Raw genomic sequence first — 25,844 nt, forward strand, 5'->3', positions numbered from 1 at the left:
AGTGTTACTGCTGGCGATAAGAGCTGGTTGTTATAACCATTTGCTGATGTCCACCATTGACTATATTATTATTATTATTATTACTACAATTATTGTTATTACATATGTAATATTTTTCACTTTAGATTTTTTTTTTTTTTACTTTTCATTTTTCAAATGATGGTGCATAACGACTCAACTGAGTGTGCAATGCACCCTTATGCACCCCCATAGAACCGGGCCTGCTTACGGGTCATTTGAGTGTGTTAGATAGTGTTTTAAATAGCGCCTACTTAAAGAGCTGTACAACCATCCACCCGTCATTACACTGGGCGGAGCTTTGACGCCCTCTGGTGTTGTAAAACAGGAAGTCCGGATCGCTTGGTAGATCCGGTCTTCCTCAGCCAACCAGGAAAGAGGGCTTGTCGGGATCTGGACTGAGGCGGATGAGACCAGAAACCTTTGTTCTGTCTCCACTCGCTCCTCGCCGTTAAACAGCAGCCTGTCAATGCTTCCCGACAAACTGCTCGCGGTTCTGTGAGTGGGATACCTCTGAAGGATGCTCTCTGAATGAGACATCAGCAGCTACTATTGACTCGGTTTTTCATATTTTTCCTGCTCGCTACAGCCCGAGGGGGACGTCTGCTCGTGTTGTTCCTGTCAGCCGCTAAATGGAAATAAAACGGGGATCTGATCGAGGTGCGTGCAATGAAAACCCGCGTTGTAGTGATCTCTGTGATCAGTGAGTTTACTCTGACCTCAAAATAATTCTGTATACACACTGTAGGGTTTTTATGCATGCTAACCTGATCCACGGTGAACTGTAGCGGTCTGTGCTGTCTCATGTGCATCCCGCCACCAGGGACCGAGCTCCTGTAGTTAGCCTAGTCCTGGTCGGGGTTGTAGTTCTTCTGAGCTTCCTTCATCAGAAATGCAATGGCTGCTCGGCGGATGTGAGTTTGTTTACAGCCTGATGGATGCTGTTGTCACGGCACCTGAGGGCACCTCTGTCCTGTCAGTGTTTCAGCTGACACTTTGCAAATATAAATCAAATTCACTCATGCAAAGAGTGCTCTCTGCCAGCATGCACAGTGTCAGGTGTTGTTGGCATAGTTTGCTGATGAATTATAGGCAAAGTTGTGAGTAAACTGCCCCTTGTTTAAACAACAACAATGAGCTTAAAAGATTGAAAACTGCCTCTGTCTTGCCAAATATAAGAGTTTGTTTCCTTTTCCCATGCAACATAATCATAGCCAACCTCTGAACATGTGTTGATGTTAGAGAACCTACATTATGAAGCCGTCATCCTTTTTAAATTGTAGTTTACTTGATCAAAGCTCAATAATTCTCTTCCACTAGCAGGAGTGGTCATTCTAGATTCTCTAAAACAGAAAATAAAATGTTGTGATATTATTACAACATTTATGTTCCAGAAGTGGCTTCTTATCTCACCATCTCCTCCAGCTGATGGGGTTTTATCACTAAACCATATGAGAAATGGTTGATTTAAATAAATACTAGGGGATCATGTCTGTTTGTTTATTATTGGCGAAAGTTAAATGAATCTGTATATGTTCAAAATCATAATTTTTTAGAGACAGTATAAGGTCATATTGCCCAGTACTATGTGTTTTTAAGGGAAATGAACTATAAACGTGTAATGCAACCAATGGAGGTGTTTTATGTTTACCTGCTCACTGGGACACCTGTGCTGTTTACTCCTGTTGTCCATCAGGTTGGTTTTAAACACTCCTGTGCTGAACAATGCAGAATTGCCTGTTATAATCCTCATTATAACAGGCTGAATCAGACGAGTTTGGAATGGATGAAGCGTTGATAACTTCTCTGCCCCCCCCCCCCCCAGGTAATGGTCTCCCAGCCCACTATGTGCGCCTCCTGGCCCCGCCCCTGCAGCTCCTGTCAGCCGCAGTGTGGCAAGTAGTGCAGCAGGGACATGTGGACCGCTATGGGATGCTGGAGGAGTTTGTTACCATGGTGACAGAACTGGTACCAGAGCTGATGAGCTACAGTCAGAGGGCTCAGCTCATCCTGGGCCTCAGGGCCAGGGTCAGTAACAAGCACTGTTCAAAAAACACACACACACATGCTGATTTTGTTTATTGTCGGAAAAAAATCCCAAACTCTAAATGGAAAAAAAACATACTAAGGAATAGAGGCAGCAGTTGAACAGCAACTCCAAGTAACTCTGCCAGATAAGATATGTTTTTGTAAACAGAGTATCTTGGCGTTAAGGAGATCATAAAAACACAAAGCGTACACCTTAAATCATCTTAAATAAGCTGTAACTCATGTCTGTGTCCCCAAACTGAATTCTGCCGACCACATCTACTGTCTATAAGACACTGACTATGGATAAAGACCTCTTACATCTCCACTTAGAACAAACCAAATATCCTTTACCATTTACAAAATGGAAAGTCAGTCAAGTGTTTCTCACGGTGTGTGTGTGTGTGTGTGTGTGTGTGTGTGTGTGTGTGTGTGTGTGTGTGTGTGTGTGTGTGTGTGTGTGTGTGTGTGTGTGTGTGTGTGTGTGTGTGTGTGTGTGTGTGTGTGTGTGTGTGTGTGTGTGTGTGTGTGTGTGTGTGTGTGTGTGTGTGTGTGTGTGTGTGTGTGTGTGTGTGTGTGTGTGTGTGTGTGTGTGTGTGTGTGTGTAGCTGGTTCTGGAGATGTGTCGGGGTGAGCACCCAGTGGACATGCAGAACATTCAGCCCCATCTGGACAGAATTAAAGCCCCTGTCAGCACTGCCAAGGATCACCATGTAAGTAAACTGTCACTGGAACACACATCTGTTTTCTCTCTGGTGCGGATGTGTATGGGTCACTTAGGATTGATTGAGGGTCCTGACTCTAGGGTTGTTTAAACCTGCTAAAACCTTTTAATGTCAAGAGCACACAGTTGATTTGGGGGATTTGATGTGAATATAGTCGAGGTGGGATAAAGTTCTGTTTTCAGTTCCTTTGATTTGAGCCTTATTGTGTTCATATTGCTGTGTACAGGTAACCATCAACCAGGTGGAGGAATCTGAGGTCAACTTTGTGGAGCTGGTGCATTCATTACTGGAGGATCCGTCGGAAAGAACATATTTTTTCCAGGTGAGACAGCACTCACTTTTGTTTCAGGGTATTTCCTTTTAGCTGGTAGATGGTTGAGAACATTTCACCGGTTACAATAAAACAGTCTTGCAGTTAGATGTAATAAAGGAGCAATATGAATGGAAAGAACCCTTCTCATTTTTATTTGCCTCTTATGCAGTTTTCATGTCCTATATACATTACGAGAGGGATGTATATTAACAGAGGTGAACATTAACATAGTGTGGAACAATCCAGCAAGTTTTATAACAGACAAACAAAAACCTTTATTTGGTTAGGAGCAGTGTTGGGGTAGAGATCGAAATGCTGTTTCTCACAATCCCAAGGAATAAAAAAAAATATATATATATATTCATATAAGTACTGTATATATTCATACATACACTCCTGTACACCCACTTATATATTTATACCCATCCATAATCAGACATAGAAACATATAGGTATACAAAGAGAGAGAGTTCAGCATCCTGACAGCCTGGTGAAAAAAAGCGTTTTTTTAGTCTGGTGGAGCTCGATTGGAGGCTGTGCTATGGACCCAGCATCCCACAATGCTGAATGCTTTGCAAGTGAGGCGGGTGTTGTAGAGGTCCAGGAGTGATGGGAGTGAGGCACCGAGGATCCTCTCAGCAGTGTTCACTATGGGAGTGAGGCACCGAGGATCCTCTCAGCTGTGTTCAGGTTCAATGCTGTGCAGCTTCCGAACCGCACCGTGATGCAGCTGCTGAGGATGCTCTCGATGGCGCCTCGGTAGAAGGAGAGCATGATGGGGGGGGAAGCTCCTGCTCTCTTTAGTTTGCGGATGAAGTAGAGGCGCTGCTGGGCTTTCTTGGTGATTGACGTGGTGTTGTTACTCCAGGAGAGGTCCTCAGTGATGTGCACCCCCAAGAATTTGGTGCAGCTCACTTGCTCCACAGCAGCACCCCTGATGGAGGTGTTGGGTGTCGTTTCTCCTGAAGTCGACAAGAATCTCCTTTGTTTTCTCCACATTGAAAAAGAGATTGTTGTCTGTGCTAACTCTATAAAGTGTGGCTGTGTCTGTCGTACATAAGAAACCCATTCTCACCAAATCTCTTCATTAGTAGGCAAAGAGAGAAAGTCATTTCTAATATCTAGTCATATCTAATGAGTCATTTTTAACAACCTGGTTGCAATTCATAATTCAATGCAAATAAATTGTGGTAGATCCCTATACAAAATCAAATTCCCTTTAAATGGTGAACTTAATAAATAATCTGAATAGTACAATTAAAAAAAACCTTTACAGAGACAAGATAATCTATTTATACTCAGGTTGTCTTGATTGCATTATATAGATTCAGAACAAAGGAGAACCATTCCCTATTCTTTCAATTAGTGTCATCCTATCTGAATGTCTCTGAAAGTGATGTCAGTCCCAACGACAACTCTTAAAATGTCCTTCTCTCTCATTTGCAGAAAATCTTCCCCGTCTACTTTGGCTCAAAGTACGATGCTGCACTTGAGATGCTGGTGTGGGAGTTCATATCCAGACTGGAGGAGCTGCTGCCAGTTCCAGACTTCACACAGGTACTCCAGCTTTATTAACCAACGACATAATGGATAATGTTCTGCCAGCAGTTCATTTAAAAATTGACACCCAAAGGGTAATGCTAAGACCTACGTTATTACATTACATTGCATTTAGCTGACGCTTTTGGCGCGTTTCCACTGCAGCGCGGAGCTCGCTTTAAGCGTGCCGAGCCGTGCGGGGCCCGTTTTTGGTTGCGTTTCCACTTGGCCTAGTACTGGCTAGCGGGTCCTAATTCACAGTTTTTCTGGCCCCATAAAATCATGGTTCTAGGGCCAGGAACAACCAGGCTGAGTCGGGCTGAGTATGCTAAACTAGAGAGAGAATCGCTGGCAAGGGGGCTACAACTACAACAAGATGAACATATTTGACCGTGATTTAATTGTAATACACGTTTCAAAAAGATGCTGAAGTAACAACATACTGATACCGGTTAGTAAAAACCATGAATTAATGCTTTGACAAGTCTGCAGGCGAAAAACCTTTTAAAATGTGTGTTGTCTAAATGGAGATTGGCTAAGTTAACGTTGTAAATGCTCCGACCGTCCACACTCACAACAGCGGCCTATACAGACATAAATAAACCAGCGACTGTATTCGCCATGACACAGACAGTCCGTGGTTTGTACTTGTTTAACTTTTGTCTAGTTTCTGAACAGATATGAGGAGCTGTGAGCTCTGAGGGCTAACGGCTGTGTTGTTTTTCTGGGGCTCTCATTGAAGATGACGTCACGGCTCCGCCTACTCTGCGTTACTATAGATATTACCCCAGTTCCTAAACTGTAATGGAAATGCGCCATAAAGTGAGCCAGTCCTAACGAGGCCTAGCCATGCTGAGCGAGGCCGTGTAGTGGAAATGCGCCATTTTATCCAAAGCGACTTACAATAAGTGCATTCGACCAAGAAGATACAAACTTGAAGAAAACAGAATCATATACTGTCAGTGCATCAGGTTTCATAGAGCCAAACCATTTCAAGTACTACTCAACTGGCTTTAGATAAGCCAGTCCTTTATAAGTATATAAGTGCTTTGTTCGTAATTCTATCGATCGAAGTGGAGTCGAAAGAGATGAGTTTTCAGTCTGCGCCGGAAGATGTGTAAGCTTTCTGCTGTCCTGATGTCAATGGGGAGCTCATTCTACCATTTTGGAGCCAGGATAGCAGACCGACGTGTTTTTGCTGATGGGAACTTGGGTCCCCCTCGCAGTGCGGGTGCAGCGAGCCGTTTGGCTGATGCAGAGCGGAATGCACGTGCTGGGGTGTACGGTTTAACCATGTCCTGGATGTAGGAAGGGCCAGAACCATTCACAGCATGGTATGCAAGTACCAGTGTCTTGAAGTGGATTAGGGCTGCACGATATTGAAAATAACTGACATTGCGATATTTTTTCCCCCTGCGATATATATTAGGTTTTTTTTAACTATATTTAACCGGATGAAGGATTTTTGTCACGGACGTCTGGATCTTAACTGGTTGACTCAACATACCTTAAGTCAGGGCTATTCAATTACACATTCAGTTGGGCCAGATTTTATAACTACAAAATTCAGCTGGGCCAGACATTCAGCGGCCTGTAAAAAGCGGGTAGTGACACATTTTAAACCAACACATATTACTGCGATGAAAAACATGCAATTTTTATTCATTGTTCATCTAACAAAGGTAGGTCGAAAAGTGCACAACAAATTAGCATTAATTTTACAGAATCTGAAAAAAAAGTGCACAGTTGTAGCATTACATTTTTTTGCTTTAGAAGTCAAATATTCAGGTTATTTTTTTTGAACCAGGCACATCACAAAGTGCATTTAGTGAATACAATAATAGCAGTCTTAATAAATGTCCTCACATACAAAAAAAACAGCTAAAGAGCTCCAATGCAACACAAAGAGGTAGTACTGTAGCAATACTATTTTTTCACTTTTCAAGTAATAACAACAAAATCATAAGTGTTGGTCACATTTGACCCAGACACATTACAAAGTGCATTTAAATGAATACAGAAAGAACTGTCAAACCCTTCAGTGCACAAACCCATAACAAGGGATACGGGTAACTATATGAATGAATACTACACTACACGTCTACTATAGTAAACTAGGTGCTTACTATCACCTCATTTTTGATTTGTCATCGCTGACTTTCTCAATGGGAGAAGGGACCATTTTTGTTTTGAACAAGAGCAGTGATTTTAGGCTCATAGGATTTCAATGCAATCCTAAGACATTGGTGAAGAGTGCTGTCAGTCAGGGAGCAGCGAGTGCTACTGTTGATTGAGTTCATGTGTGAAAAGCTTGATTCACATGTGTATGTTGATCCAAACATACTGAGCACACAGATCGCTACTTTCTGAACGTTAGGGAACTGCTGTTTTTTGACATCACTCCAAAACTTCGCTGGCCCGTTAGTGCGCTGCATGTCAATAAGTTCCAGTGTATATTTCCCCTTGTCGATGCAGGGGACCACTTCCTTTGCCCTGGTTGATACGTCCCCCTCTATTGCAACAGTGAAGGGGTCTCTGGCAAAGCCCATCATCTCTGTCGGCAGAGCAAGTCCATCCAATTGACCTGCAAAGTTCTCTTTCAACCTCGCAATGAAATCTGTCATCACATCCGTGATTTGTGCCGGAGATGTGATGTGTTTGGGGAGTGTCGGGAAATGCAGCATCCAACCCGTGCTGAAGTCGGTCGCGAAAAGGTCCAGCTTGACTTGGATCTGCTCCACAAGATCAATGACCGTTTTGTCTCTGTTTACGCTTCAGAGTTCAGAAAGACATGTTTTAGAGTTGCTACCATAGAACCACCGTTAATAGCACCACTAGATGCACTTTCAAAAAACGTGCTGCGTTGTGGTTTGGTGGTTTCTATGCAACGCGGAGTGTTGCGTTCATGGTCTGTACTAGTGTTGGAATTTGGCTACGGGAGGCTGGGCCACTCGGGAGTTGGTTCTGGGCCGCATCTGGCCCGCGGGCCGCCAGTTGAATAGGCCTGCCTTAAGTCATGATCTACCCTCAAATAAGGGGGTTCATCTGTGAATGAAGAAGTGAAGAACCTTTTTGTATCCAAAATAGTTCCAGATGGCAGATGTTGCTTTTCTTTTTGGAAGTACATTTTCATTCTCGCCGGCATTGTCCTCCTCTGGCTCGCTCATTTTTTAACGGTGTTTTGATGGTTTGCAAACTAGCGGGGCGGGGCCTGCTGTGATCTGATCAAGAATGATTGTGATTGGTGGCTTGCTGTTCATGCAGAGCCTGCATGTCGCTCACTCAAGTGCCCCTGACATGAGAGCCGCGCAAATTTTCCTTTTGTAGCAAGCAGCAAAATAATTGTAACATGACGTGTTTGAGTTAAATTACTTCCTTAATATCGCACCTCCTAAAAAAAAAAGAAATTGATTTTTTTTAAAAATAAAATTGCACTTCCCTGCGATGTGAATATCGCGTATGCGGTTATCGCCATGACACGATATATCGTTCACCCCTAAAGTGGATTCTAGCAGTTACCGGAAGCCAGTGAAGGGAGCAGAGGAGCGGTGTGGTGTGGGAACATTTTGGAAGGTTGAAGACCAGACGAGCCGCTGCATTCTGGATGAGCTGCAGAGGTCGGATGGCACATGCAGGTAGACCAGCCACGAGGGAGTTGCAGTAGTCAAGGCGTCAGATGACGAGAGCCTGGACCAGAAGTTGCGTCGCTTTCTGGGTCAGGAGGGGACGTATCCTCCTGATGTTGTAAAGAGTGTATCTGGAATTAGGTATTTGTGGTCTACAATGACAGAGAAGAGATTGCCAAGTTTGGCTGTTCTCAGCATTGAATCAAAATGCACTAAAGCTTTGGATCTTAATATGTTTGTGAGGCGTTGAAAAAAATGGTAATCGCCGCATTCAGCTGTAATAAACATGCCAACTTGATTCTCTGCTCACGGATGAGCATAACAAACTGTTAAGATGATGACCTTGTATGTGTGTATACATTTTTTTCTTTGTGGGGGTCTGCCCCCAAAATACAGTTTTACGTCCTGAGAAAGTCAAATAAGACGGTGTGTAAAACTTCACTGCCCAGCCAAAAAAAAGTAACCACTTTGATTTAACTAGGCCAGTAGGTAGGGGCATTCCACTGGATAATAACTGCAGCGATATATATGTTTTAGCTGAATACACGTTTTTTAACCCTAACTGCAGTTAGTCACTTCTTTAATGTGTGTTGTTTCTGATGTAAAGTCAAGGCTGTAACTGTTTGCAGTAAAGTTGTGGGGCGCTGAACTGTTCTTTTGATTCTTTTGATTTATGACAGTAATTACTTGTCTTTCAAATTTGAAGGAGGGTGAGCAAGCATCTTGAGGAACATTCATCATTAACTCCTCCAAAAAATATAGTTTATTTAATAATAACACTGAATATGTGAATCATAAAAGTGATTGACAGCTGATAGGAATGATATGATTGTTAATTTTATCATATTAATTCAGACAAACATCGATGAGACAATTACTTATTGCAGCAGTCTGCATAGATTTGGTACCCCTGCTGGACTAAGAGTGAAACAAACTCATTCAGTTATTGTTCATTTAAAATTCATTACATTATGTCTGCCACCTTATATATTTATATTTAAGGATTCACTGTTAAAATATCAATATTGTGGATTTACAAGTTAATATTAATTGATATGACTGCGATTAAATCAGCATATACTTCTGCCAAGGGATGCCACCCCTCAAAATCTCCTGCCACCCTCTTGCCACCCCATGAATATTTGTCTAGATCCGCCCCTGATGATAAGTAATGTGTCCTGTTAATAATAGCAGTGTTCTTCTATTTAGTAGGGGTGCACCGAACGGGAAATTCTTGGCCGAAACCGATACCGAAAATAGGAAACAGTTGGCCGAAAACCGAATGCCGAAAGGCCTAAAATGATTAATAGAAATATATATATATATATATATATATAATGTATACATTTTTTACCAATGTTGTTCAGCTACCTGATTATGGAAAAAGACATGATTATGGCAAAACTTAAATTAAATAATAATCACTATTATGGGTCCATAAAACATTTATTCAGCACTTTCGAATGCATACAGTACATTAATTCCAAGTCAAGTGCATTTTCTTTTTTCTGTAGGATAACCACAACAAAGTGCATTCAGAACAAAGCCAAGGTGCTTTAAAACTGCATAAACGTCTAGGCCAGTAGGCCTACAACAAAATAGTGTAAATAAAGACTGTAACAGCCAGGCCTTCAACAACAAATGCACCTATAAGTTTGGTAACCTAACGTGTTGTTGTGATGATGTAATCAAAACGCGGCGACAAGCACGGCGCGCGACCATGCTCGCGGCTGGCTCAGAGCCAACATGTCTGCCGCTTGGAGATATTTCAAAATATCAGAGAGAGAGGCGCGGATTCCGATTTGTAAAACGTGTTCAGCTGACATTTCTCGAGGGGGTGTAACTGCAAAGACTTTCACCACTTCGGGATTACTCCACCACTTGAAATCAAAACACCCGGACAAATATGCGGAGTATGATCAACGTAACCCTGTTCTCTGACATTCGGTGATATTTTTTCGGTGCTAAAACCCGAAAGGGCCTTTTTAACAATTTTCGGCCGATAATTTTCGGTGGCCGAATATTCGGTGCATCCCTACTATTTAGAAATAACAGACCGTAGAATGCCGTAATGAACCAACCAGAGTCAAGGATTTGACAAAGCCATGTAATAAATAATAATAAATAAACTAGAAGTCATTTGAGTTACATTGTTCTTGAACCAACTATTGAGAGTTAGCTTTAGTTACCCCACTATTTATTTGTTTGTATGTCACCAACATATCTCATTAACTAATGGACGAATTGGAATGAAATATGCTGTGTACAAACTGTTTTAGTGACCCTCTGAGCTTTCATCTGGTGCTTTAAGAGCCACATTGCTGCTTGCACTATGCTTATGTAACAGGTCCCATTTGGACTTAAGGTCCTCACACACCAAACTGACACCAAAGAACACGTCCCGACGGAACGTCGCCTCACGTCGCCCCATGTCACCTGCGTCTTGGCCATGTTTCGCGTTGGAACACACCGCAAAGACTTCAGCCGACGGCCGAGTTGCACGTACGAACTGCGCATGCGTGAGTGGCAATAACTCTCCTTACCAGCAGGCGGTGTTAGCGTGTATTCGTCATTCAAAAGAGGCAACAACCGAAAGACTGACTGCATGATACACCGAGAGAAGAAGAACAGACTGCGTGATATAAACAAACAACAAATAACGTGTGCGTTCCATTTTCACTCTACAACGAGAAGCTCATGGGGCTTTCCCGAACCTGTGTCGGGAGCTGGAGTTAAATGAAATCTCAGATGTGCCTTCTTAATAGTTTGTCTGGGTCCCTCACTTCCGTTTCGCTTCTCGTGCACTGATTCGCTAAGCTGAACAGCCAATCAGTGATTTCTTTGGCAGACGGCCTTTAGCCTTTAGCCTCCCCATTCAACATGTCGAATCGGCGGCGGAAGGTGTCTGCACGGCCGAAAAGACACACCAATCTGAGTAGGGCGACACGACGCTCATCGAAGGCCCGACATCTATCGACGCCAAAAATCGGCTTGGTTTGTAAAGGCCCTGACACACCTACCCGATTTTGGGAGTCAGAGGCCTTCAGAGGCAGTCGGGCATTTGCGGCGCTCTACTCAGGTTGGTGTGTCCCGCACCGTCGTTGCTTTACGGCAAATTTTCACACCTCCCGCTCCAAAGAAAGTCGGACAAAGAAAGTCGGACAAATAAATCACACGCTGTTGCCTCTTTTGAATGACGAATACACACTACCGCTGCCTGCTGGTAAGGACAGTTATTGCAACTCATCGACTGAAGTCTTTGCGGTGTGTTCGTAGGCAGGCGGCGTAGGCGGGCGGCGTAGCCGACGCAGGCGACGTAGCGGACGTAAAAGTCGGGACGCCCTCGGAACGCGTTCTTTAGTCTCAGGTTGGTGTGTAGCGGCCTTAAGGACCTTTTTAAGTTATATCCATATTGTGTTACCTGGCATCTGCAGCTCTACCTGGGGACGTTATCAGCCCCTGGGGGGAGGGGTCTGCACTCTGCATTACTTGCTCTACCTCATCCTTCAGCATAATCCAAATTAAGCACAGAGGAGTGTATCACCAGGAAAAAAGCTCTGGCATTATTCCAAACTGAACTGCTTGTTTTTCCCAGCTGACTGAGGCACACAGACTCATCTGTCTGCACCACTGACCCAGAGACAGACACAGAGAGGGGGGGGGGGGGGGTTAACATGGTTCAGGTGCAACACAGTGTCCCAGCAGGCTGCTCCATCCTCTCCCTCCTCTGTACCGAGCTGTGGCTATTAAACAAAGTCAGACAGGATAGTGAATGCAGGATTACTAAAGCCTGTTACTTGATCTCTCCTCTCAGTTGGCTACTTTGCTCGGAGACTCCCCTTCCTTTCTAGACGACTGTTTACAATCCTTTTTCCCGCCGGAAGACATGAAGGCTGTACTTGAACACCACAGAAACCTTGGGCATTTTGGAGAGAAAGGTGAACAGCAACCAGCCTTTGTTTAGTTTCTTAAAGCCTTTTCATGTTTTGTGATTTGAACCTGGCTTGGGTCTAATGAACCTTTTATTTATTTTTCCTAATTGTAGATCCTAGATTATTACCAATGGATGACTGCATCCTCTCCTCTCTGTCTCTGCCTCCTGGGTCCAAACATGTCATGAACACCACCTCGCCTGCTCACAGGGATTTACACTTCTCAGAGAGCAAAGGACGTTTTGACGCTCTCTTGAACACCAGCAGCCTGGAGAGGGCGAGCAGGAGAAGCTCTGAGACGGTGAGACAGAGCCTGAAGGACACCCGGCAGGTCAGAGGAGGGAGCGTCTCTCAGGAGAGGAAGCTGCAGAGCTCCGTCAGTGCTGACACCATCGACCTCACTGTGTCCGGGGAGACCGCGGCCATAGACCCAGCAGCCAATGACAACAGCCAAAGTTTGAGAGGAGGGCGGGTTCTCAGGAAGAGGAAGCTGAGCGGAGGCGGGGACATTCCCACTAAACAGCTAGCAGCGGCTTTCCTGTGAGATTACCACACGTTTGGTTCATTTTTAAAACACAAAGACATTACAGGGGGGTTAAAACCTCCTGGCTTTAGGGGTTGCCACTCATCACCAACATTAGATCAAATGTTTAATATGTCAAACCCGTTTGTTTTAAACCTACAAACATAAAGACATTCCCATTAGCCTCAGCTAATGCTAATCTTAGCTTGAAGGGCATGCCCATATTAAATGTTGTTCTTTAATGTCTTCCGCTCAGTTGTGTTGCTTCATGTGCTTCTTTTCATTATAATCTTCTAAAACATAATGTGTAACCAAAGCTTTGACTTAAAACATCCAATTTTCCATCTCTTTTCATGACATAAACAACTATTTTGTTAAATCCCTCATTGAGATAAATCACTTTGCATTAAAGAAAACCTTTTAAAGTAAAACATTTTGTTTTCCAAGCAGAAATTCATCAGTGGAAGGCGGGAATTCGGATGAATCTCCTCTAATCTCGATATGGGGAAAATACACAGGTTGGTACAGTTAATGTACCGATTAGTGGATATTTGTGTGTATCCGCCTTGACTCTAAATCTACCTGTTTCATTTTTAGACTCTCTGGAAGAGTCTCTCCCAGCTGTGACGGACTCAAAGGTTCCCTGGTCGGACGAGGAGACGCTCAATCTGCTCGACATCTGGGGGAATGACTCTGTGCAGCGGGCTCTAAAGGGCTGCTCCAAAAACCGTCACATTTTTACTCAGATCGCTCAGAAGATAGCAGAGAGAGGGTACTCAAGAACTGTGGAACAGTGCCAGACCAGGATTAAAAGACTGAAGAAGAGCTTCCGCAGGTTAGTGTTCAATCAACTTTCTGTCAAGTCATTGCAATCTGAACTCCCCTCCTTAGACCTTGGATGTAATTTTTGTTTTATTGAAGCAAAAACCATGTTGCCTTTCTCCTTTTTCTGACACTAGAGGGAGCTCCAAGCTGGAGAATAAATTTTACGAGCAGCTGAAGAGGGTCCTGGGCTCCTCAGGCCCCTCAGCTGTCCCTCAGGTCACCTATGATGTGGAAGAGGTCATCGATGAAGACGAGTCCCGAGACGGAGAGGATGACCTTCAATTCCTCGGCCATACGAACCAACCAGAAATAGGTAAGTTCAGAAAGTTTTTTTTCCGACTCTGAATATATTCAGTTTACTATCATATATAAAATCCTCACATTTAAGAAGCTGCAACCAGGAAACATATGGCGTTTTTTATTACAAAATGTCTGCAGGTTGATTCTCTCTCAATCTTCAAATGTATTAATCAACTAATTGTTGCAGCTGTAATTTAAATCAGATAATAGCTTTATTAAAGATTTGCAGTGTATTTTATCTATGCTTCCCAGAACACAAAAAAAATACATACAAATCATAATCAAAGATAATAATAATAAATGTCATGTTTTTACTTGACAGTCAATCATATTTCTGAAGGAACGAGAAGCGTTCCATGGACGGACGCTGAGACGCTGGGCCTCATCACCATGTGGGGCGAGGAGCAGGTGCAGCAGGAGCTGAGGGGGACGCACCGGACCGGACACATGTTCCCCACCATATCAAACAAGATGGCCGCCCACGGCTTCTCCCGAACACCGGAACAGTGCCAGAGGAGGCTGAAGAGGCTGAAGGCAAATTTCAGGCAATGCTACCAAAACAAGTATGTGAACTCGCAGAAAGAGGGTGATAGGAGAAGCCTGTGGTAATTGTTGAGTTACAGTATTAATCTGCTCTCTTCTTATCCTTTGTTGAAGCCTGGAAGGACAGGAGCAAGTTCCCTTCAAGTTTTATAGTGAACTGGGGAGGATCTTAATGAAGGACTTCCCTTCAGTGCCACAGCCGGAGGAAACAGCAGGAGAGCCTGAACACGACGACTTCCCCTCATTCTCCCATCAGGACATCGGTAAACTTCAATGTTCTGTAAAACATATTTTAGACAATAAATGGAACATTTTGTGTCACAACATCTTTTAACATAATGAACACGTTTGAATGATTTTATTGGCATGTTCTTTTCTTTTTGTGTCTCCTCAGAGTCTGTTGTGGGCGCTCAGGAGGACAGGAGGAAAGTGCCCTGGTCGGACAAAGAGACCATCATCCTTCTGGAGATCTGGGGAGACCCACAGGTAAACAGAAATAATGTAGATAGTTATGCCTGATAATAAGGCTGTACTGCCTTTTCAGAAATCATAGGTACAGGCAGCGATTCAGAGATCCAGGCTAAACATTTTATCATAGAGGATGCTTTTTTACTTCTGTTCAAAAGCAAAGTGGATCTCTTGATTGTCTCTGGAAACAGATTTTGCAAATGTTTGCTTTTTATGGGCTAGAGGAGAGGGGGAGACCCTGCGCTGTTGGCAGGAGAGCTGTAGGCTGCGGTTACCACTCGCAGATACAATACAATATCATTGAATTCATGTCTTGGCTTTTTTGTATTAATAAATTGCTTCATTTGTTGTCTTTGCAACAGTAGCGCCAACATGAATACCACTTGAAACGATAGAGGGAAGAAAGTTGTTTATTGCCACTTCAAATATATATTTTGGATTGCCACCTTCATTAAGAATTTCCCCTACATTTAGGTCCAGCAGAGCATGAGACGCTACCCACACAACGGTCACATTTTCACGGAAATATCTGAGAAACTCGCGGCTAACGGCTACTCCCGCAGCGCAGGCCAGTGCCACACCAGGATCAAACGGCTGAAAGCTAACTACAGGCAGTGTCAGGAGAACATGAGGTAGGTGCTGCACAGATTCATGTCCCCGTCTGGACTGATGGTAGGACACATGTGTTAATACGACCTCCTCCTGTCTGTAGCTCATCTGGGACTGACAAAATCGACTTCAAGTTTTACGATCTGCTGGAACAAATCTTGGAGAAGCAGCCGTCCACATCCTCCACCGTGGTAACAGACTCCATCGAAATATCTGAAGACTCTAATGTGGAATCGGTGACCGAAACAGGTAAAAAATGTCCCCCCATTTACTATCTGCAGGGGTTATTATGGCAGCAATACTGAAGAGGACACTGTTATGGACATATGTATCGGTTTAAAATGTAAATTAACAAAGAATGCTAGCATGTACGCTAACATGCAGATTATTAGATTATTTTGCAAGGACGCTGCTAACTCTTCATGTCAACAACTACAGTATATTTGTATGCTTTACAAAGAAAAATCAAATGTCTTCACTTGTGAAATGGTGCATATACTCTATAAACTCTGTGTTTCTGCTGACAGATGGAGAAGCCAGCATGTCGACAGAGAAAGCTCCACCCAGCTTGTGGTCCGACGAGGAGACGCTGGCTCTGATCGAGGTCTGGGGCGACGAAGACGTCCAGAGAGCGCTGAGGGGATTCATCCACAACGGACACGTCTACGCCGACATTTCGGAGAGAATGCGCGACCTCGGCTACTCCAAGACCTCGGACCAGTGCCGCTGGAAAGTCAAGTCACTGAGGAACAACTTCCGACAGTGCTGCGAGAGGAAACAGTAAGACCAAGTCACTTTATCAGTGTGCACATATAATCCAATACGACACTAATGGTTCATATTCATTTTCTATAGGTGTGGAAGAAGAATAGATTATAGATTCTACCCACAGCTTGAAGAAATCCTCGGACAGGAAGCAGGTCCTGTTGATGAGTATGAGGAAAAAGAGGAACAAGCAGACCAGGATCCAGGTCCAGATGGAGTAACCACAGCGTGGACGGAGCAGGAGACGGTGGCCCTCGTGGAGGTGTGGGCGGCAGATGACGTGCAGCACGGCCTGAAGACCTGCGTCCGCAACGGGCACATATTCGCTGACATATCGGAAAGAATGACCGCCGTGGGATGGCCGAGGACGGCGGAGCAGTGCCACTCCCGGATCAAGAGGTTGAAGAAGAGCTACAGGCGGTACTGCAACAGCTGGAGGTAAGTTAAAGGGTTGATTGGTCCTTTCTCAGACATTTTAATAATACTACATCGTTCGTCAGGAAATATAAGAGGCCCCGTTATGTTCTTTGGGGTTTCCCTTTCCTGTTCTGTGTTATGTAGGTTTTTGTTCATGATAATGCTTATTTGCATTATTGATTTATCTGCCAAGTGCTTTCTCTGTAAATCAATATGTGCTCAGAAAGAAAGAAAAAAAATGCCCATAGACCGAAGTGACAGATTCCCCCCCTCCCAGACATGTTAAAGCCATTAAATACTGCGGTTTGAACTATAATCTTGGTCAGATAAGTACTTACCTAAAGAGGCCCTATTATGACTTTTGGGGTGTTCCCTTCCCTGTAGTGTGTTATGTAGGTTTATATGCATGTAATGGTCTGCAGAGGCTAAAATCTCTGTGTTGCCTCCAAAGGGACTTCCTCTCCCACACACATTAAGACCAGTTTTACCCTGGCATGATTGACTTTTTCCAGAAGTGGAGCACGCACCACTGTGTTCCGATACTTCCACCTCCTGGCTCCGGTGCTCGGTGATGACTCGGTGAATGCTGATGTGGACAGTACTGCTGCTGACACCACCTTACCACCTCTTACAGACAATGATTCGGACATGGGTGGGTTTCAACATGATCAAACATCGGTGTGATTGTGCAGATACTATGTCAGTTCAAAGCTGATCTAATCAAATTAATCTGTTCCTCCTCTTAGTGGAGCAGCCATCCTCCAGCCAGCTCCTGGACCTGAGCAGGAAGACGCCCTGGTCGGACCAGGAGACCCGCACCCTGCTGGAGATCTGGGGGGAGGACAACGTTCAGCTCACCCTGAGGGGCTGCCTGAAGAACCGCCATGTGTTCGACTACATCTCTGAGAAGATGGGCGACGGAGGATACATAAGGTCCTCAGAGCAGTGCTACACCCGCATCAAGCGCCTTAAATACGGCTTCCTGCATGAAAAGTGAGTATTTACAAAACCCTTTTTCTCTTCTAAAGCCATTTGTAATTGTTGAAAAATTACTAATATGTTATTGGTGTTGTCATTAATAGCCAGCATCGAGAGGTTATTTATGTTGTTAATTAACTCACCAACCAATCACGGAACAGAGCAAAACGTAAAACGACTTTAAGCTTTATTACTACTTTTAACCTTGACGAAGAAATTAAAAGAGTTTATCGTTTCTCCTGTGTAACCCAGAGGAGAGGCTCATGTCATGACCAATAATGATGTTCAAATTTGCTCTCCCAGTTTGGAATTTGGAAAAACTGACACCTCCTTTCTTTAAATTCAGAGAGGATTATAAATTCTACAGTGAGATGGATGAAATCTTCAGGAGAGAGCTGAAAGTGGACGACTCAGTCGCAGACACACAGGACACAGAGGAGCCGGAGGACTGCACTCAAAAGAAAGGTGAAACTTCACAAAAACATTTACATATTTTTTAACATGAAGTGAAAGGATCAAAGAAGCCATATAGAGACTCAAAGAAATCCAAATCTACAACATGGGAGCTCCTACTCAAAAATCGTTTTGATTGTAGAAGCAATATCTGAATCACTATGTCTTGAATTAAAGGATACTTCTCTAATGATATCCCTATTCTTACTTTTTGTTTTATATTCCACAAAAATATTTGTAAGAAAAGCTGTTTTTTAGAGTACACTATATGTTGCATTTAGGTGGAGGCAGTTTACTATGTTTCTCATCTTAATTTCTGTAAATCAAACGGGGTGACTGAATACAAGTGAGCAAATGCCATAAGCAAATCTCTCCCTAATTCTATCTTAATCTATCTAATGTTTTTGCTTTTTAAAATGCCATATAATGCACATTTTGCTACTAACTAAGTATATGTTGAGCAGAGGTCGCATTAACCGAATACTTTCCGTCTATGACGGATTTTTTTTAACAATGAGGGAAAAATCTGAAAGCCGTCCATTATTTTGACAGATTAGAACAAACTCAGAACAGCGACAAAGTTCCCCCGCAGCGGGGCTCCGGTGTTATGCCGTGTTATGCATGCCCGCCCCAAAAGGAAATTATGTATATTGATCTCTGAGTTTCCTCTCTGCTAGCGGCCTCAGGTGCTCAGTGGGTGGCCGACAGCTCCAAGCTGCCCTGGAGCGACGGAGAGACGGAGGCTCTGCTGGACCTGTGGGGCAGCGAGGAGGTGCAGGAGACCCTGAAGGGCTGCACTAAGAACAAACACATCTTCATCCAGATCTCTGAGGTCATGGTCAGCCAGGGCTACATGCGCACCCCCGAACAGTGTCAGACCAGAATAAAGAGGCTGAGGGCCAACTTCAGACACTTCCTAGAGGGCAGGAAGTAAGTGTTCATGCTGCACGTCTAAACATCCGTACTCTAAATGCCTCACAACATTTGATCCACCCTGGCAACTCCTTCCTTCTCCTTTTAACAATAAGATCTGTTTCCTGTTTCCAGAGGGGAAAAACAGGAGTGCAAGTTTTTTGAGCAGCTGGTGCAGATATTTGGAAGCAAATATGTATCGAACTCTGACCCCCTGACCGAGGACGCAGCCGAGGACGTAGGTAAGGAGTCAGCGTGCTTTACGTGGTCCGTCATGATAGTGTGAGGCAGTGGCTTTATTAACCTGATAATGTACAGGAAAAACCATCAATCAATCAAACTGTATTTATATAGCATCATTTATACACAAAATGTTACATAAAGTGCTTCACAAACCATAAACGACTACAACAAAAAATCATAATTGATAAAAACACACAACAGAAGTCAATAAACACAGTACTGAATAAAGACATTTAAAAATGTTGGATAAAATAAATAAAAACCAGTGAGCTATGATTTTGTTAGTCTCTGCCATGCAACAGGAATTATTCTATTTTTAATATATATACACGTTTTTGTTTACTCCTGTTAAAACCTCAGAGATCATGTCACACCGACTGGGGAGGTTTTATAATTGTTTTTTTTTACAGTCTCAGCCTCCATTTAAAGCTACAGACAGAGAATCAGAATTTTTGGAACAGAGCGGAAACAGAGGGGTTTATGGGATGCTACAATGATCTGTTTTGTGTTTCAGCCAATCAGAGACAGGTTCTGTATATAACTGAGACCTGTTGTATATTGGTGAAAAATAGTATAGTAGTAGGGGACCTTAAGCAAACTGATTAACACATTTTATCTCAATGTCCTAATCCATAAAAATGGTGTCAAGCATCACATTGTGGTTTTACAGTCAGTTTTTTTTTTGATTGAGTGTTTGTACAGATTATGCCTGTATAAGTGATATAGCATCTTTTTGTTTTACTTTGTTTATTGGGTTTTACAATAATATACTGTTGTTACATCAGAGTATATATCAAATTAAGAAGACAGATGTTCAGTGTAAAAGACAAGATAAAAAGCAATACTACTGTACGGGGGCTAGCTCTTCCCCCTGTTTTTATGCTAAGCTAACTGGCTGCTAGCTCTAGCTAGTAACCAAATGATCTTCTCTAAATCTCAGCAATTAAGCAAATAATTTATTTCCAAAACATTATTTAAAAAAAGGAAACTTTTAACTATAATTCATTAATGTTGAGATTCTCAAGACAAATCTGAAATGCACTTTCTTCATTGGCCAACTCACTGCCTTACTCACTACTTTACAGTACAGTTAACCATGTACAGTAGCTAAGTCATATTCTCAGTTTAATATTTAATGATTCACGTTTTCCTATCCAGAGACCTGAAACTGTCTGTAATCGTGAAATGAAATAATGAGGAAGAAGCCGCTGCAGACTGAGGAACATCCAGAAGTGAAGGGGACACTGGAGCAGAAGCTGGTGGTGTGCCGCTGTGCACAGATGACGTCTGCCTGTGTACACACTTCAAATACTTTTACATTCTTCATGCACACTGTGTGTGTGTGTGTGTGTGTGTGTGTGTGTGTGTGTGTGTGTGTGTGTGTGTGTGTGTGTGTGTGTGTGTGTGTGTGTGTGTGTGTGTGTGTGTGTGTGTGTGTGTGTGTGTGTGTGTGTGTGTGTGTGTGTGTGTGTGTGTGTGTGTGTGTGTGTGTGTGTGTGTGTGTGTGTGTGTGTGTGTGTGTGTGTGTGTGTGTGTCTTTCCGTCCCTCCACCAGAGTGTCTTTATATTATTTATAACAGAGCCATGACACTAAAAACCTAAAGCTCAGGGCTCAAGGGACGAAAATGAATCTGTGATCTTGACCTGGAGGGAGTCACACATCACGCTGGGCTCCTCCAGAGTTTTGCTTTTTGCTAGTATATAGTTATTTTTTACTTGAACTAAAATGAGCGTATGAAAGCACAGGCCAAAAGAAACAACACAAGGCCTCTTTACTGTAACCACATCTGCTTTTTGCTCTTTATTCAGGTCTCACTTCTGTCCGTGCCATTGTTTACACTTTTTGCAATCTTCAGTAAATGTTGAACTCATGAAGCTAATCCTTTTTCCTTATTTTTTACACGGTATAAGTTGATCTTGTCCACAATTTCAATTATTTATTTAAATTATTGTTTAACTTTGTATTTCAAAAGTTTACTGCTACTTTAATTATGTTAATTTTCAAACGTTAATGAAGAACATTTTTCCACAAGTGTATCAAGGTTTTGTCAAATCAATTAAAGGAAGTTGATTTTTTGTAATGATTTGTTGTTGTGTGTTAATTTTGATTGACTAAGATAACTACACTAACACCATTATGGAAGAAAAATAATCATCTTCAAATGAATAAAATGCAACGAGAAGGTAAATGTAACATCTATATGGATCACATAGTACATACAGTAAGTACTATAAAGCACATTTAACGTATACTTCTACCCATTTTGAGGCAAATTCAAACTTAGTACAGTGGAGAAAAAAGTATTTAGTCAGCCAAGTTCTCCCAATTAAAAAGATGAGAGAGGCCTGTAATTTTCAACCTAGGTATACCTCAACTATGAGAGACAAAATGAGAAAACAAAATCCAGAAAATCCCATTGTCTGATTTTTAAAGAATTTATTTGCAAATTATGGTGGAAAATAAGTATTTGGTCACCTACAAATAAACAAGATTTCTGGCTCTCACAGACATGTAACTTCTTCTTTAAGAGCCTCCTCTGTCCTCCACTCGTTAACTGTATTAATGGCACCTGTTTGAACTAGTTATCAGTATAAAAGACACCTGTCCACAACCTCAAACAGTCACACTCCAAACTCCACTATGGCCAAGACCAAAGAGCTGTCAAAGGACACCAGAAACAAAATTGTAGACCTGCACCAGGCTGGGAAGGCTGAATCTGCAATAGATAAGCAGCTTGGTGTGAAGAAATCAACTGTGGGAGCAATTATTAGAAAATGGAAGACATACAAGACCACTGATAATCTCCCTCGATCTGGGGCTCCACGCAAGATCTCACCCCGTGGGGTCAAAATGATCACAAGAACGGTGAGCAAAAATCCCAGAACCACACGGGGGGACCTAGTCAATGACCTGCAGAGAGCTGGGACCAAAGTAACAAAGGCTACCATCAGTAACACACTATGCCGCCAGGGACTCAAATCCTGCAGTGCCAGAGGTGTCCCCCTGTTTAAGCCAGTATATGTCCAGACCCGTCTGAAGTTTGCTAGAGAGCATTTAGGTGATCCAGAAGAGGATTGGGAGAATGTCATATGGTCAGATAAAACCAAAATAGAACTTTTTGGTAAAAACTCAACTAGACGTGTTTGGAGGATAAAGAATGCTGAGTTGCATCCAAAGAACACCATACCTACTGTGAAACATGGGGGTGGAAACATCATGCTTTGGGGCTGTTTTTCTGCAAAGGGACCAGGGCGACTGATCCGTGTAAAGGAAAGAATGAATGGGGCCATGTATCGTGAGATTTTGAGTGACAACCTCCTCCCATCAGCAAGGGCATTGAAGATGAAACGTGGCTGGGTCTTTCAGCATGACAATGATCCCAAACACACCGCCTGGGCAATGAAGGAGTGGCTTCGTAAGAAGCATTTCAAGGTCCTGGAGTGGCCTAGCCAGTCTCCAGATCTCAACCCCATAGAAAATCTTTGGAGGGAGTTGAAAGTCCGTGTTGCCCAGCAACAGCCCCAAAACATCACTGCTCTAGAGGAGATCTCCATTGAGGAATGGGCCAAAACACCAACAACAGTGTGTGAAAACCTTGTGAAGACTTACAGAAAACGTTTGACCTCTGTCATTGCCAACAAAGGGTATATAACAAAGTATTGAGAGGAACTTTTGTTATTGATCAAATACTTATTTTCCACCATAATTTGCAAATAAATTCTTTAAAAATCAGACAATGTGATTTTCTGGATATATTTTTTTCTTCTAATTTTGTCTCTCATAGTTGAGGTATACCTAGGATGATACCAGGCCTCTCATCTTTTTAAGTGGGAGAACTTGCACAATACTTTTTTGCCCCACTATATATCACATCGCACGATGACATACTATTCTTGCATATATACAGTATGTTAAAATATTCTTTCAGACAGTACCTGTTTAAAATGGAAACTTTTTATTTTCCTTTTTAAATAAATATAAATGTCATGTTTAAACAATACACGAAACAAGAGTATGAAACGCAATTTAAAGGGATCCTATTAAGCTTTTTCCCTTTTCTGTAGGTTTCTGTGCATGTAAATGGACTGCAAAGACTAAAATCCCTGTGTTCCCTCCAGAGGGAGTTTGTTTACTTCCTGATATAACACTTGCGTTTCTATTGGCTAGCGCTTCAACACATTGTATGTGATAGGCTAAGGGGCGGGACATCTCAAAGCAGTTGACCAATCACAACAGAGCCAGCCAGCTAACCAATCAGAGCAGACCGGGCTCTGGTTTCAGACAGAGGGTGAAAAGAGGTGATGCAGCAAAGGCAGTATGAGGACAAATAAAGAGCTTTTTGAACATTAAAGCATGGAGACACGTCCCAGTAGAGAGACTACATATACACCTGAACATCAGCAGGAGAGGACTCTTTAAAATAGAGACACTACATACTGATATACACCTGAACATCAGCAGGAGAGGACTCTTTAAAGTAGAGACACTACATACTGATATACACCTGAAAAAGAGCAGAATATGTCCTCTTTAAGATGTCTGATCTCACTAAGTCTCCCTTCAGTACCCTCACATATTCCTGGTTGTAACATCACCTATGCTTGCACTGTAACTTGCTATTATTGCCCACTTGGTGGCACCAGTGGATAAAAGGTGATCTTAGTTGTCTAAAAAACTATTTTCAAGCCATAGTGGTTGTAATGAAAACAAAACAAAATAACTCTTAGAAGCCGAACAAACTTATTTTTATTATTTTTTTCTTAAATCTCTCTTTGAAGTTGTCTACAATCTCCTTTGACTGTATTTCAGGTCCTGACACATTATGGGACACATTCCTCCCATAATGTGTCAATATGCAAGAAGGGAAGATGTGTACCAGTGTCACTGACATAAACACTCTCCATGTAAAACACACACACACACACACACACACACACACACACACACACACACACACACACACACACACACACACACACACACACACACACACACAGAGAGAGATTATTTAAATAGACACGGAGACAAAAACACACATGCAGCTCTCAAAAGCTAGGACAGTAATTATGTGTCTAAATCTGACAGAGCGTCCAACCGCCAATGTCTGGCTGCCTGTGTGTGTGTGTGTGTGTGTGTGTGTGTGTGTGTGTGTGTGTGTGTGTGTGTGTGTGTGTGTGTGTGTGTGTGTGTGTGTGTGTGTGTGTGTGTGTGTGTGTGTGTGTGTGTGTGTGTGTGTGTGTGGGTGTGTGGGTGTGTGTGTGGTTGTGCACTTGCATCAGTGTGTGTGACATTGGTAGAGACAGGCTGGCTGGAATCTGTTGAGGGAAGGGTTACTGAGGGTGTTGCTGTACTCAAGAACACACACACACACACACACACACACACACACACACACACACACACACACACACACACACACACACACACACACACACACACACACACACACGCAAGAAAGGGCCAGGCAAGGCAGTGCCACATCACCCACCTCACCCAACGGCCCATTTCACACAAACTCTCACCCTCACACACTGTTTGGCGTCCTGCAATACCACATAGACTCTCATATAAATGTGTGATACCCAGGCATTCTACTGCCAGCTAACATCTACTTGGGTTGTGTCTCCAACTGATAATGGAAGTAATATTTTTGAGGTATTTCTGCTTAAGTATTTAAATGTTACTTCTACTTCACTACATCTCACCTCAATACTACTTTTGGAAAGGTTTAATTCAGTTTAAGATATATGGCATTTACATATTCCAGGCCTCTAAACTGAAACATGCCCCTGTCTCCTCTTTTTTCTCTTTCTGGTTTGTCAATCAAGATACAGATAGTGACAAATGGAAATAAAAACAACCATAACATGAGTTCTCCAATTCTCATGAGCTCTACTCAAGGAATGACTATAATTCTTCCCCTTTATTAGATGTTTTGTTTAAGACAAATCTCCAAAATCAGCCATAGCTGTTCCATTAGGGTAATATCGGATGACTTCAAAGACCGTAGCATGTGGTTTTCATACTACATTTCAGGCTCCTTAAACAATTTAGTGACCCTTTGTGCTTCTTGGTCAAACAGTCACATGTCACAGGTCATGATAGGATGTTAATGTGACATGTATAATTGGTTATACATGACATATAAGGGTTCCACTCTAAAGTCTAAAGCCTACCACACAGGGGGGCATGCTGGGTTGTATAACATGCAACAGACTGAGTCAGTCCTCCCCTGAGGGCAGACATTTTCACCAGAACACATTACTGCAACAGGCAGGCTCACGTTCTCTCTCTCTCTCTCTCTCTCTCTCTCTCTCTCTCTCTCTCTCTCTCTCTCTCTCTCTCTCTCTCTCTCTCTCTCTCTCTCTCTCTCTCTTTTTTTTTCTGTGTGTAGGTGTGTGTGTGTGTGTGTGTGTGTGTGTGTGTGTGTGTGTGTGTGTGTGTGTGTGTGTGTGTGTGTGTGTGTGTGTGTGTGTGTGTGTGTGTGTGTGTGTGTGTGTGTGTGTGTGTGTCCTGATCAGATATGCTATGTCCTCAACTGCAGGCACACATGTGAAAGACAGTACATGAGGTACAGAGGAAGGAGGGGAGTTTATAGTTTAACACTGAGAAAGAAAGTCAAAGAA

At 42.8% G+C, this 25,844-nt stretch overlaps 1 protein-coding gene across 4 annotated transcripts; it reads left to right on the plus strand.

The window, feature by feature from the left end:
* Nucleotides 1-316: 316 nt before the first annotated feature.
* On the plus strand, nucleotides 317-21,298 carry LOC307022377 (uncharacterized protein). 4 transcript variants are annotated; one of them, XM_079655172.1, is made up of 24 exons: nucleotides 318-516; nucleotides 608-678; nucleotides 1,844-2,046; nucleotides 2,655-2,759; nucleotides 2,998-3,093; nucleotides 4,531-4,641; nucleotides 12,064-12,187; nucleotides 12,295-12,721; nucleotides 13,155-13,222; nucleotides 13,302-13,539; nucleotides 13,664-13,842; nucleotides 14,152-14,392; nucleotides 14,487-14,635; nucleotides 14,767-14,858; nucleotides 15,315-15,472; nucleotides 15,553-15,698; nucleotides 15,977-16,229; nucleotides 16,305-16,652; nucleotides 17,144-17,283; nucleotides 17,378-17,624; nucleotides 17,956-18,074; nucleotides 18,740-18,992; nucleotides 19,110-19,216; nucleotides 20,376-21,298. In XM_079655172.1, the coding sequence occupies exons 2-24, from the start codon at nucleotides 651-653 to the stop codon at nucleotides 20,381-20,383; spliced, it is 3,840 nt and encodes a 1,279-aa protein (XP_079511298.1). In that variant the 5' UTR covers nucleotides 318-516; nucleotides 608-650; the 3' UTR covers nucleotides 20,384-21,298. The 4 variants fall into 4 exon arrangements, with proteins under 4 accessions (XP_079511296.1, XP_079511298.1, XP_079511297.1 ...); XM_079655170.1 differs by having other exon boundaries at nucleotides 317-721; XM_079655171.1 differs by having other exon boundaries at nucleotides 318-678.
* The last annotated feature ends 4,546 nt before the right edge of the window (nucleotides 21,299-25,844 follow it).

The sequence above is a fragment of the Notothenia rossii genome (genome assembly GCF_949606895.1).
Source record: "Notothenia rossii genome assembly, chromosome: 10".
NCBI lineage: Eukaryota > Metazoa > Chordata > Actinopteri > Perciformes > Nototheniidae > Notothenia > Notothenia rossii.